The 13,551-nt window shown below is 45.6% G+C and overlaps 1 protein-coding gene across 1 annotated transcript in view; it reads right to left on the bottom strand.

The window, feature by feature from the left end:
• The window catches only part of ITPR1 (inositol 1,4,5-trisphosphate receptor type 1), a 142,487-nt gene that overhangs the window by 107,234 nt on the left and 21,702 nt on the right, over positions 1–13,551 (bottom strand). Inside the window, exon 4 of the mRNA XM_065749454.1 lies at positions 1,176–1,291. Within this exon, the coding sequence (XP_065605526.1) occupies positions 1,176–1,291 (116 nt within the window). The remainder of the gene's footprint in view (positions 1–1,175; positions 1,292–13,551) is intronic.

The raw sequence follows: 13,551 nt of genomic DNA, 5'->3' as shown, positions 1-13,551 counted from the left end.
CGTTTAGGACACATCTTTCCTTAAAATGCATGAACTTGCACACACACTACGCAGGCATTAACTCTCCTCTCCCCTTAACACATCAGAAAAAGCAAAACCAGAAACCCCTGACACTTAAAGCTTGATGGCATGGCCTTCTTTTCATATCATCAGAGAAGGGGCAGGGGAAACACAGCACAAGGGATTGACCTGTGTGCCACAGCCCATGAGGAAATAACTTTTGTCTGGCCGAGTTATCATTTCTGGGTTATAAAATTATGTTTTCAGAAGCAAAATGAGTCTACCACCGTGGTGAAATGCAGGAGTGAGGCAGCCATATGGCAATCAGCAAATGACACTCTCCTACAGGGCCATTTTGTACTTCTGTCTTCAGTGAGCTTAATATAGGCTTCAAGAAACTAAAAATACTTAGAATTGTAATTCTGACATGAAGTACTCCAGCCTATGTAATTTTAACATAAACATGTGTTTTATTTAACTCTAAAGTCAACAGATGGTATTTAAGTTAGTTGGCTTTTAACAAAAAAAAAAGCAACTCTAAAAACAGCAATCAACTGCCTCACTGGGTTTTCAACTGCTGAACATCTTACCCAGAAAAATATTAAATACTGCAAGCTAATAAGGAAAGAGAGGCAGTCTGGACTTATAAATTAGTCATAATTACCCAGCAACCTTCACATGGATCCCAGCAGCAGCATTTGTATGAGGAACCTCAACAGATTAATCAGACTTATTTTGCTCAGATGGCACCTACCAGCACAGCCATCACCATCACAGCACACACTGAGCTGCAAGCCCAAGAGCCTGCTCCTCTTTGCAGCTGTCTGAAGGCTCCTGCTTTTATGTTATTAAAAAGTGCTCCCAAAATGCCCATGTAGAGCAGCACCACAGTTAGCACAGGTCACCAGCAGAAGTTTGAATGGCTGCAGCTCCAACCTGGTGCCACACACACGCTATTCAAACACAGGCCTTCAGCAGTATGCTACCATCAAACAAAAGGTGTTCAAAGAAAGTGAGATCTCAGTGTATATCTCAAAAGGAGTCTTGTGCAATGATTTCCACACCTTCTTCTGGTGCCTCCTTGGTAACTGTGACAGGCTGATTGGAAATACTACTTTAAAGCAGTATGGATTAGAGTGCTTCTCATCAGCAGTTACCAGAACCTGAATACTTACATGCAGTTTGTTGAGTAGCACTGCATCAGTCGTGCTGTTGGCTCCAGGCTTTGCTGCTTTCCAGAACTGTTTTTGAGCAGAGTACCGGTTCATGGGACATAGTTTGAAGAGGCAATCTATAAAAACAATGAAATAAGCATGGAAATAGCTTCAACAATTTGTAATTATCTAGGATTTTGCTGCTCGTATTGTCCAAATATTTCGGCAGCAAGGAAAGATTTATAAACAAATTCCAGAAAGCTCTTGATCAGACACATGCTTTTTTGGGCAACAGGAACGTTGCCCTACGAATGATAAAAATTAACTGCTGCTGCCAAACATCTGATGCAAGACCGGAAAATTCACCACTTGTCCCAGTCAGAAAACCCACTGTACTAAAATGGTAACACTTCTCATTGCTTTCCCAGGCAGGCAGATCCATCTTACACACGTTCTAATTTTGCTTCTCATACTCCAGCAGGTACGTTGCATCACCAGTGTTATTGTCCCAGGGTTTTATTTGTTTGTTTCAAATGGGTCCCTTCAATTGCTAAGGAAAACAAAGCACTAAGCACCAGGACATCTGCACAGTGAAGCAGTGAGCAGAAGGAAGCACCCCTACGTGACAGTGTGAAGAAGCAGAGGCACTCAACGTGCAGCTCAGAGCCAGAGGGAACCCCCAGGGCTGCCAGGTTCCTCACCAGGTTCACCAACTCTGCTTTTATTTAACATTCTGCCTGGCAAAAGTCAGGAATTACAGCTGATCAGCCTTACTAAAAATACATTTTTCTATTAAAGAGACTCTAGCCTATCAGTAATACAACCAAATCAGCTGTATTTACTATTTTTCGCTCGTGTGCTGCTAAGCAACCAGACACACACACATAAACACATGTAGGGGTGACCAGGGAGTGGGGAAGGGGTTCTCCCATCCAGAAACACCTCCACCTGGGCACTGCCAACTTCTGGCTTCTGAACAAGGGACCCAAGTGGAAACCAAAGCACTGCTCCACCTATTTTTCATTTAGATAAAGATGATTCACAGTGACTGACAGCACGGAGCAGCACTCAGAGCTGCTGCAGGCTGGCACCTGCATGATGCGCTGTAAGCAACACATCAGTCACAAAAATGGCCATTTTTGCTTAAACCATCAGTTCACACAATGACAGCAATTAACACAGAACTGCACGGAAGAATTAATGGTGTGCCAGATTTAGTCACCGTGCAGGCACGCTTGCTTCCAGGCTCTTCAATCATGAGAGTTTCCCAGCCTGGCTTCACTCCTGCAGACCACACAGGATTACACTTCAAAAATCAACATGCAAGAACATGCTAAGCTGAGTACCACCACGGTCAGAGGTCTGCAACCCACAGCACGGCTGCGTAAGAGAAACAGAGCACTTGTCAGACACTGCCCTTGGGAAACTTGGGTCCATTTCTGACAGATCCAAAGTGAAGCATCTCATTGACTTCCCTGTAGCCAAAATACCAGCTCTCTGCTCACGGACTCAGGAACCTTTACATGATAAAAAAAAGCAGAGTAATGGCATTGTGCTGAGCACCACTTGTTGGACTTCAACCGTGAAGGAATACATTTGGTGTTGAGATGAGAAGCACTGCAAAAAGCCAGAGTCACAAACTGAGCGTGCAGAGAAATGAAATGCTGTGTAACTGCTGGCTAAGTGAGGGCACGCTGTCAGGCACAAACACTGAACAAAGGTCCTGCAGGGAGGAAATAAGCGCCCACGTAGCGGTGCATTACCTCATCATGCACATGCACAGAGGTGATGAATGGGATTCATAGAGGCACGTACTGAACGTGCATTTCAGCCTTTCCAGGCTCAATTCTGCTGTTCCATCAGCAGTTGATCTGCCTCAAGTGAAGAGGCCTTGGCACATCACAGCACCGCAGGACACGTGTGAGTCCTCACTGTTGGGGCATTTACATCCCCACCTGAAGCTCACAGAAACACAGCGTGGCTGTCCTCTGCATGCACTGGGATCACAGAGGGATAATGAAAGGATGCTGGAAATGCCAGGAAACACCATGTTCTGAGGTATTTCAGGATGCAGTGAATAACCCTGCAGGTAGATATCTCCAAACGCAACTGCCCCTTCTCACAAATCCAACTGCAGAGCGCTTTCAGAGGAGAAAAAGCTACAAACGTGAAGGTACTTAACTGAGACACTGACAAAACCTGTCGAATACTTCACACAGCACAGTTACTCCTTCATTACTCGATTTAACAGGACTAAAACCAACTTTTTTTGCACAGCAATACCAAAATTAAAAGATCCCTGCTGGAATCCAGTGGTTTCTCTTGCGTGTGCACTGTACCTCCATAGCAGCTATTTCCCCATGGGTGAAACCCACTCACAGTAGAGAATAAATACAAGAAAATATTAAAATCAGTACCCTTAAAAAAATAAAAGGAAAGAAAATGAAGAGGTTTAGTCACTGTAGCTGGCAGTGAGGGAAGCATGGTACATGGAAGCACTACGGCAATAACATCTCACAGCCCCAACACTCAGAGACAGTAACACTGCAAGAAGATGAAGAAATTATTACAAGACAAAATGAAGACCCCCCCCTTTGTATTTAATTGAAATATTTTCATGCAAGATGTATACAGAATAAAAAAATACAAACATTCAATCCCAGGCAATTTTTACCTTCCCAGCAGCCCCTGCACTACTACACTGCCTATTTCTATACTTGCTCTTTTTGATGTTTAAAATGAATAGATGACAGCCTAAGAGCTTCAAAGAGTATAGAACAAAAACAGCTAGAGAAATGTGTTGATTATTAATCATTCCTGCATTTCCATAAAGAAGAGGAAAAAAAAAGAACTTGATCTACTGAAATTACTGCCTTTGTGATAAGAAGACATCCTTTCATTTTCAGTGTGCAGCAAACAAGCTTTGCTCAGAGCAGAGCAGGAGTGTTTCAGACCAGTACTGTGTCAGGATGCACTAACACCTGCTCTACTACCTCAGCAGAGCCCAATCCATCAGCAGCTCCAGCCAAAGCAGCAGGGAAACCAACCTCAACTGCACACAGTTTGCTGATGGGAGACCACTGAAGGCCTCTGTCATGTTGCCAACAGTTTGGTCATGAAACAACCAGGGAAATATCAATGCAGGTCAGAAGGATATCTGTAGATCAAGCTGAAAGATCTCATCATGATCACGTGTCATTGCAAGATAATCGATGGTTTGAGATTCGAACTCCGGACTATTACATGACAAAATCATCAGAAAGTTCTGTTGCATCTCACCCTTTTCAATAACTTCCAGTGTTTTTCTTTTTGAAGCACAAAAGAAGAGTTCCCCTTGCAACCAGCAATTCAGTGCAAAGGCTGCACGACCTATGATCAGCAGATATTTCTTGATGTTAAATTAACAACTCTCCGTTCATATCTGCAAGATGTTATGGCAACCTCTCTCTTGCCATTGTACTCATTTATGAAGAGTTTTACTGATGAAAATCACTACTTCATTTTGTCAAGCTGTAACAACATAGGAAATACGGTCGTTATTAACTCAGAGCTGATACATGAAACCAAGCAAAGAAATAAACTGCAACTGTGGTTTCAGAGCTAAAAAAAAATAAAAAATCACACTCTTGAAAGACAGATACTGAGCATCAATGCCTATTCAATCAACAGCACTCATAAATATGAAATGTGTGGAAAAGCAATGGTGTTTTGAGCAGGAAGCAGTATCTGACTGCACACAATGCCAATAGCAGCTTCACAACCAAATACTGCTGAGGGAGAAGGCAGTTCCTTGGTTAACAACCAGCAAGGTAACTTCATTCCAAGCAGGAACAGAAGCACACAGCTTGCCCTGCAGGGAAAAATAACTTCAGGATGCTCTGCACACATGGCCATACCTCAGGGAAAGCTGGGAAAGAAAGCAAAGACAACAGGCGCAGCACAACAAGCCAAGCCCTCCAGAGGCCCTCATAGCCACAATGATAACAAAGTGCCCAGAAAGCTACCAAACAACTAACAGAAGAGAAACACCTTCACCTAAACATTTTAGGCACCCAAGAGTTCAGGATACACCAATGTTTGTTTTATTTCTGCATGTAACCTCTTTGGTCTCCTTCAAAAAGAAAACTGCTACTCGAAAAGAGAGAAATATTTAGACACTAGATATACAGGCAGTCCCAAAAGGAAACATTGGCAGGAAAGACCAGTTACGTTGTTCTACCTCTGGTATGAGCAAGGCTGAGTCAAGGTGCTCCATGAAAACACAAAGCCCCGAGGAGCAGCAGCACCAGCAGCAGAAATAAAGGTCAGCCGTGTGTCAGCACAAAGCATCCCACCTGGCACACAGGTGTCATGGTAAGGAGCCCAAACTCTGGGCAGCACCAATACCTCCCCGAGAAAACCAACTGGGGCAAAGAGCCACTGCATCTGGATCCCTGGCAGCACTATGGAGCACTTTGTATCTACGGATGCTAAGGATGGTTTAGATCAAGAGGAGCTACTTAAAGCGAGAATAATCTCAAGAACTCGTAGAGAAAAAAGTAAAAACACCAGGTGGCTCTTGGCTAGGAAGAAGAACAAAGCAGAAAAGACTCTGCACGGCGAGGAGGGGAAAACGAGAATACAAAATTCCCTCAGCACCTTAAGGAACACAAGGAGAGTTCACAGCTGCGTACATGAAAGTGGATTAATCCAGGATCTGAAGAAGGCTGCTGGTTTCACGAGCGTTTGTATTGTCTTAGTTCATCTCCACCTCTGGTCCGGCATGAGAAGAAATGCGGCCAAGAGGCAAAGCTCGCCAAGAGGCATGTCCCTTTCCTCTCCCACAGAAGTGAAAACCTAGTCCTACGTGCAAAAAGGAGAAGCATGTCATACTTAATACAAAGGGGATTCGGCAAACTAACATATGTAAGCACAGCAGAAGCATTTTTAAATAAAGCACCTTGGCTTTAACCTTTGTCAGAGCCTTGAGAGCTGTACTCTTAACTCAGGAAGCCATCCTCTATTTCCTTTTCAATAGTTTACATGACAAATCCGATTGCGAGGCACTAAAACACAAATGTCAGAACATGAACACCACGACATTCTTCCTTTGGGTCTTTTCAGTGTCTGTCCGTAGCACTTTCTGCCAGCAGCATCTGCTGCCTGCACTTCGTTTTATTTCAGCTGTTCCCCCTCGGATACGATGTCCACGTTTGCTCTTTCACTTGTTCCTGCTGCTCCAGAAAGGAGTTGCAGCCCCAGACGGGCCAGGAAGCGGGGGCAGGAGGTGGGGAAGGCCTTGGACACTGAGCAGCAAGGAGCAGATCGCATTTCAAACAGCATCTGAACGCATCAGTGAGGAGCTGCATGGAAGGAACACCACAGAAATGCTTGGTGACATGTCTGAAGTCCAGGCTGGAGGAACTGATGAAAGAATAAACCTGAACTCGGAGCTTTAATTCTTTGCATGGTAATGGCATGGATACCTTCCCTGAAAGGCCTGTTGCTTCCTGCCTGCTCACTCCCCATGTCACAGCCCTGCTGCCCTCTGCACTGCTGCTTCACAGGGCTGGAAGACCCTCAGAAACTTGGTTCAGCTCATTCCCTTTGTGAATTAGCCATGCCTGCTCCATTCCTGACACAGCTCCTGCACTCCACTGTTTCTCTACCTGTTTTTATCATTTAAGGCCGTTATTTCTTTCTCATTCCATGCACACGTGGCAAACAGAACCCCTCTCCCAGCAGGGTGCTGGTCCCACAGCTGCCAAAATGCAATCCTGCTCCTGACCATTGCTCCCTGTTGGCTCCTATCTTTCTTGAAACACAAGGTGCAATACTACACAACATGCTCCACTTGAGGCTCCGCCAACAAGTCACATAGGAAAAAAATAATGACTTACTATGCCTTCTGGCAACTGTTTTTATATATTCCAAAGCAGTACTTGCACTTATACCGACAGCACAGCACTGACTCCTCCAATTCCAACTGTGATTCCTACAAAACCTAGGCCCTTCCCCAGGGAACTGCTGCCTGTGCCTATCCTCTCCCTGCCTGGATTCAGCCAGCTCAGTGCCATCTTCACCGTGTGCCCCCTCCAAACCGCAGAGATATTTTCGAACGCATTTCTTTGTTTTTCAAGATAACTGAATGAATTTCCAAGTTGTGTTCTGCTCCACGAGGCTTGCAGCAAGCTTACCAGGAGCGTGGCACAGAGCAGCACCCACAAGGCGGTGCCATGCAGATGTTCCAATTTCCAGTACACTGGTGGTAGATAGATTTGAGTAGTGCTGTGTGCAGGCCTTAGCAAAGCGAAGAAAAATGGAACAACACAATAAGCCAGACCTGCCTTAATTATAAGGAAACAACATCCTGAATTTGAACAGATCTGCCACGCTGCTGAGCTGTGCTCCAGTCTCACGCACACAGGGTTTAACACCAGTGTCCCCATCCATTTTCCCAGTGTAAAAGCTTTATTCCTCACTTCCCGTTCCTGTGCTTGGCCGAGCCTTTCACCTCACTTACTGAGGCCCTCTCCCCGTCTCTACTTTAAACAGTCACCCTCCTTTTGGCAGGGGACCAGAGATGCTCTTGCTGAAGCCTATCAAGTGATGCCTCCCTATAAGCCCAGCTCCATCCCTCATGTTTGCCACTCCCCTGCTCAGGAACAGAGCGCACAACGTGCCAACAAATCACACAGCTAATTGAAGTCTGGCTGAACCCTCTATGGCACAGTGTTTAGCCCTGAAGACTGCACACCACCTGCTGCTTTAAAAAGCAGATTATGCTGATGATTTTGCTGTGCATACATACTGCGAGTGCTGCCATGTATTTCATACGCCCAGACTGTCGTCAGCAACATAGCAGTGTGCTGCAGTGCTGGACAAAACACTTGGAGCACTTCTACAATGCACAACATGCAGCTAGTGCAGAGTTAAGCTCCGCCAGCACTGCTGCTGGAACCAAATCCACGGCTTCAGAGATCAAAAATGAAAGTGGAAAATAGTCCTAAACTAGTAAAGCAGCCCCTTCCAGGAACAGCCAAACTGCACTACTTGACCAAATAAGGCAAGTGAAAGCTCTGAGCCAAAGCAGCAAACCCACGTTGTATTAAAGTCAGACAGCTGGACAACAGAAAGGCGAATCAGCCCGCTGCACTGCACCGGATTGCAAATGGGAAGACCAAATGTTCAGCAAGCAGCAGCGGAAGCAGAGCCTGCCAGCAGAGGCTCACAGGCACTCGTCCCAGCCTGCGGGAGCCTACGCTCCACTCTTACAGGCTTTTTCCTTGGTTGCAATGCCATCATCCTAAAGAAGCAGCAGAATCCCTATCGACGAGGCCTGGACAGAGTGCTGATGGGGCACTTCCAGTCCTAGAGCATCCACACTCTCTCACCTGAACTGCCTGAGACAAACATGACCCCAAACCCAGCATGATGTTGACACTTTGACAAGAGAATGTCAGCAACAGAACTCACAGTACCTCAACTCTTGCTGCAGGAGCTGCACATGCACAAGAGGGGCTCCTCTGCTTCATGCTCCCAGGCACTTCCCCCTGGGAACACTCAGCTCCCACTGACCCTGCAGCAGTGACACCGCTGCTATAACAACACTGGGCAAGGAGCACCCACCTGTGTGCTCAGCCGTGGTGTAGCCTGCTTTCAAGACCATTTAACCTCAAGAACACAAGATTTACCAGTCACTGAGTTTCAAAGCCTATTAATTGATGCCTCCCCACTGTCCTTCTGAATCAACATATCCATTCATTTCAGACCCCACAGCTGCAAAGAGATGGGTGAACCTGCACATCAGTGTGGCTCGGGCACAGATGGGAGGTCTTCAATGCAACACTGTTAGATAAAGGAGGGGGAAAAAAGTGATGATATAACACTCACCTAGCTAAAGCTAGGGCCCAGATAAAGCTTTTTTTTTTTTTGTATTCAAAGTACACACTCTAAATCAAAGTGCTTTTTCCCAACCTTCAGTTGATCCTGGGGAGTGGAACCGATGCAAAGCCCATGGATCACAACAGCAATACACGAGCACTGCACCAACATTGAGGCCACGTGCTTCCGACCAGCAGTTGGATCTGAGAAGTCTGGAGAAAAATCAATGTATTCTTGCTACTACATGCTAGATCCATTTTTTCAAATTTCCCTTTACACAAATAATTAAGTATCTTCTGTGTTTTAAGCCTTCTTTCAGCTGTCTTACTGACATGATGACAACACATCAATCAGTGCCAAAGAAAGCTGGATTCAGAGTGATGGACAGGCTGGGGAGGGCTATTAAATACCACCAGCTGCATCCCAGGCTGAGCACATCCCACGCCTGCATCAGTGCAGTCAGCAAGGAGCCCTCCTGGATCACAGGCACCATCAGTAGCCTCAAAGCAGTGACACACTTAAAGTTCAGAAAATGGCACTGAAATCTTTTAGCATTGCTGGCTTCTTTCCCTTCCTTCCTTCATTTGTTGCAATCACTCTTATTTCAATTATTATCTGTATCATAATCATATTAAAAATGCTTCCCCAGCTGCCAGTGCCAGGTGGTCCAGCCTCTATGCCCACATCAACATCAGGTTTATGCCCTTCTTTCAGATTCATTTTCCTTTTGCACATGCAATACTGGCATTGTGGAAAAGCAGAAGCATCTATAAGCAAACAGACACTCTAAGGGCCACACCGCTGAAAAGCAGCATCTGTTCAAACACATAGAGGTGCACAGGAATGCCAAGAGAACCTTGACCAAGCCCAGGGGGCCATGAAGCACCCACACATCAGTTCTGCCATCTCTTCCCTGCTCAGCAACACAGAGAACGCCAACTTGCTCTTGAAAAGCTCCCTACGTGCCTTCAAAGCTCCTCCTGATGATTGCACCCAACTCTTGGCAGCACGGAGCTCTCAGGACCGCTTGCAGGAGCAGATTCGTGCAGCTCTTCCCATTCTCCTCCCCCAGCCTTCCATGGCCCGAAGCAGCTGCTCCTGCCCACGCCGCCCCACACTCTCCTCCATGGCAACACTTCTGCGTACCACAGGGAAATAGAGAGAAAAAGGGATCATTTGTGCCCTCAGATCTAGCGCTGGAACGACACCAGCAATCAGGGATCGCTGCAAAGTGAGATGCTTGCTCCTGCAGTTCAGTCAGTTGCTGAAATTTTAACTGAGGTTGCACTCACTGCACATGAATGCACCAAGCCCAGTCTGACAGCTGCTTGCACAGGCCACCAAGCACAGAAACCCACACAGGATGCTGCCTGATACAGACCATTGAAGAAGCCATCCTGTAGGCCACTGCCTCTCTCAGACGGTGCATTCCATCAGACAGCTTCCTTTTCTTTTGTTGCTACAAATATCTGCCCAGTATCATGTACCCATAGCTCCCTTGGGCTTCTGCCCACTAAATGAAGATGAGAAGAAATATTGCAACCCTATCACAACTAAGTGTAGATGGACATTGTTTCTTCCTACACAATCTACTAAAAAGCAGATTGCTAAAAACTGAGCCTCGATGCATATGGAAACATCTCTCACCAGGACACAACTAATTCCAAGACAGTCATCCAGCACCTCCTCCCTGCACACCACAGTGACAGCAAACAGCAGGCACTGTCCTCAGGAAGGTGCAGGGCTTCAGGGAGGGGCATGGGACAGATACACGGGGCGATTTATCTGAGGTCACAGCCAGAACAAGGAGCAATTCAAGCTTGATGAGGGGATGTGCACAGATGAGCCCATGTGATCACAGATCACAGGAGGTCGAAGCACTGCTCATTTCTTCTAGCTGACAGAAGAAAAAAAAACAACAACAAAAAAGGAAGAAACTTGTTTTCAATTCTTCAGCAGAGATCAGAATAATCCCAGATTACATGGCAAGAAATACTACACTGTTTATGGAGCAGTGACTTGGAAATGATGGAAAAAAATCTAGATAAACATAAGTTCGTATTTGCAAATTTATAAATAAATGCCCTCCTTTCTGCTTAGCAATACCAGAGTACGATGCCTTTATACTTCTTTAAAAGTCTCAATATTTAAATTATGTTTAAAATTAGCATCGTGTAAAAGATTTCTCCAATAGAGTATCCACCAATAAAAACCATCTTCGGAGGTGGAAGAAAACCTTTGGGCTTCCAGCAAGAGCCACATGCTAGCTGAGAGATATTCACAGCAGCTGAGTCACTGTGGTTTTCTGAAAGGAGCCTTTAACTATGACTTGAGGGAAGGAACACTGAGTGGCAGGCACTTCAAATCACAGAAGAATACAAGTTGGTCTTTTAAAGTTAGTGGGTTTTTAAGTCTAAGGCTGCAGTTCATTTTCCTGCCACTTTTTTTATTCCCTGAAGTACTTTGATGTGTACTTCCCAACACCGTGTTTAATTTTAATCCTCTATTAGCCATAATTTAAACTCTGCACGAGCACAGCACTGCTCTTCAGAGCAGTTAACTGCTTGCTGACCAGGAGTGCTGTCCCAGAGCTGCTCCTGCAGCCCAGGGCTGGCACGCACAGCGAGCACAGCAGTCTGCACCAGTGAACCTGTGGGACTAACCCGAGGACTCAGTGAAACCTCGAGTGTTCAGCTCTTCCATTCAAAAAATAGAAGCAAAACTGTCCCATTAAAGCCCTCCCCATTACTTGCTGCTGTGGTTTCACAGCTGCAGCAGTAGCAGGCTGTTAAAGGCAGGAGCAGGCTCACAGGGCAGACAAGCAGAGCCAACACATCCTGCACAGAAAGGGGACAATACAGAGGACAGGAAATGCATACATGGGGGCACCTGAAGGGAAAGCACGGCACAGGAAGGTGGAATCAGTTTTGCACAGTCAGTTGACAGCTCCATTCAATCCTCTCCCTGTTCTCAGACAAACACATTTTGGGCAGGAGCAAACATTAGCAAAGGATCACAGAGATTCCCACTACAGCACAGATGTTTCCATAGCGAAAGCTCCAACACAGCACTGGAAGAAAGTGCTTTCTGAAAGCAGCACTCCCCTCTGCCTGAAAACGTCTGAAAAAAGAAGTGCTTTTCCTGACTTATTTCTCTAAGAACTTTCACAGTTTTCCCCACAGCTTTGGTTTGTTTCTTTTACCCTCTGAATCTCGGAAAGTGAAAAACATGCACGTCTTCACGTTCTTTTCAACAGCTCCAGGACAGCCTCCCAACCACGGCCTCTCCTGAGGCTCCAAATCCCTCACAGAACCGACTGCCACCATGAGCTCAGGCCACGTTCACACTGACTGAAAGGAGCTGAGCTGCAGTACAGCTGCAAGGCTTCCCCTCCATCAAACACTTCATAGAAACAAAGCACTAATTACTCACGCTCGTAGTCTTTATGGAAACATTCTTTTGGCTTTCTCTGCCACCCATGTGCCTCTGAGATCCTCAAAGCTGTTTGTGAGGACCAAAAAACCGTGGTGATGGCTGCTGACCTTTCAAGGTCACTTCAGCTAAATACCATTAAGTTAAATATGAAATCGCCCTTTGGTTTTTGCACCAGGAAAATTAGAAACTAAGTGTAAACCATAAAATCAAGGTTAAAGGATGCTGATGTGAAATCCTGGAGGATGCTCGTACAAGGTACTATATAATAAGATTCTCCATACCAATGCCCTCCTCTTACATTTTTAATATATATATTTATATACACTTACATAAACATACATACACTCAGCCTACAAGGAGACCAGAAGATGGATAAGCTGTTAAATTCCAAAGGGCTCTCTGCAGACAAATTCTGATCCAAATGCAGAATTATGAGACAATTTGACAAATGATATTTCAGTACTAATGCTGTAATCTACAATAACCACACAAAGGAGCAGGGCATATTGAGTGGGGATGAAGCTGTCAGTGCTTCCTCTTCCCAAGGTTGATTTGCTGCTTTCTTTGAATGGGAACCAAGCACTACACCTAACACTCCATACATTATTTATCCCAAGCTCCCCCAGCACAAAACCTTTAAGTACACAACTGATAGCATATGGGAATAAAAGGCACATTTGAAATCAAAACTTGTAAATCATATGTGAAGGAACTTCTCCTCAGTGCCATTCTTTATGACCAGGGCCATCTGCCTGACAAGGAGTAGGAGGGTACCAATTTTCTGCCCATTTTAGCATTTAGCAAATAACAGTTATCTTTAAGGTCTGCATTGCCTTCAGACTTAATCCTGTCCTTGGGACATCAGCTTGCAGGGTGCTTGCACTGCTATTTGAAGCATGGGAGAGATGGCTGTGGCATGTGGTGTTGGGCCCTGTGCACACCAGCAGCCAGGTGCTCCCACAGACCCCACTGAAGGTGCAATTCTTGTTTCTCAGAAGAATTCACTAACAGAGATCCTCCTGCAGGACAGTGCTTCAAGTTCTGTTGGCTTCCCAGCACCACTGTGCCATGAACACACAAGTATGGGATAACACAATTG

Source organism: Cyrtonyx montezumae, unplaced genomic scaffold (genome assembly GCF_038088225.1).
Source record: "Cyrtonyx montezumae isolate F1298 unplaced genomic scaffold, pur_monq_1.0 scaffold_6, whole genome shotgun sequence".
Lineage (NCBI taxonomy): Eukaryota > Metazoa > Chordata > Aves > Galliformes > Odontophoridae > Cyrtonyx > Cyrtonyx montezumae.
Note: the sequence above shows the minus strand (reverse complement) of the source record. Positions and strands in the feature narration are given on the sequence as shown.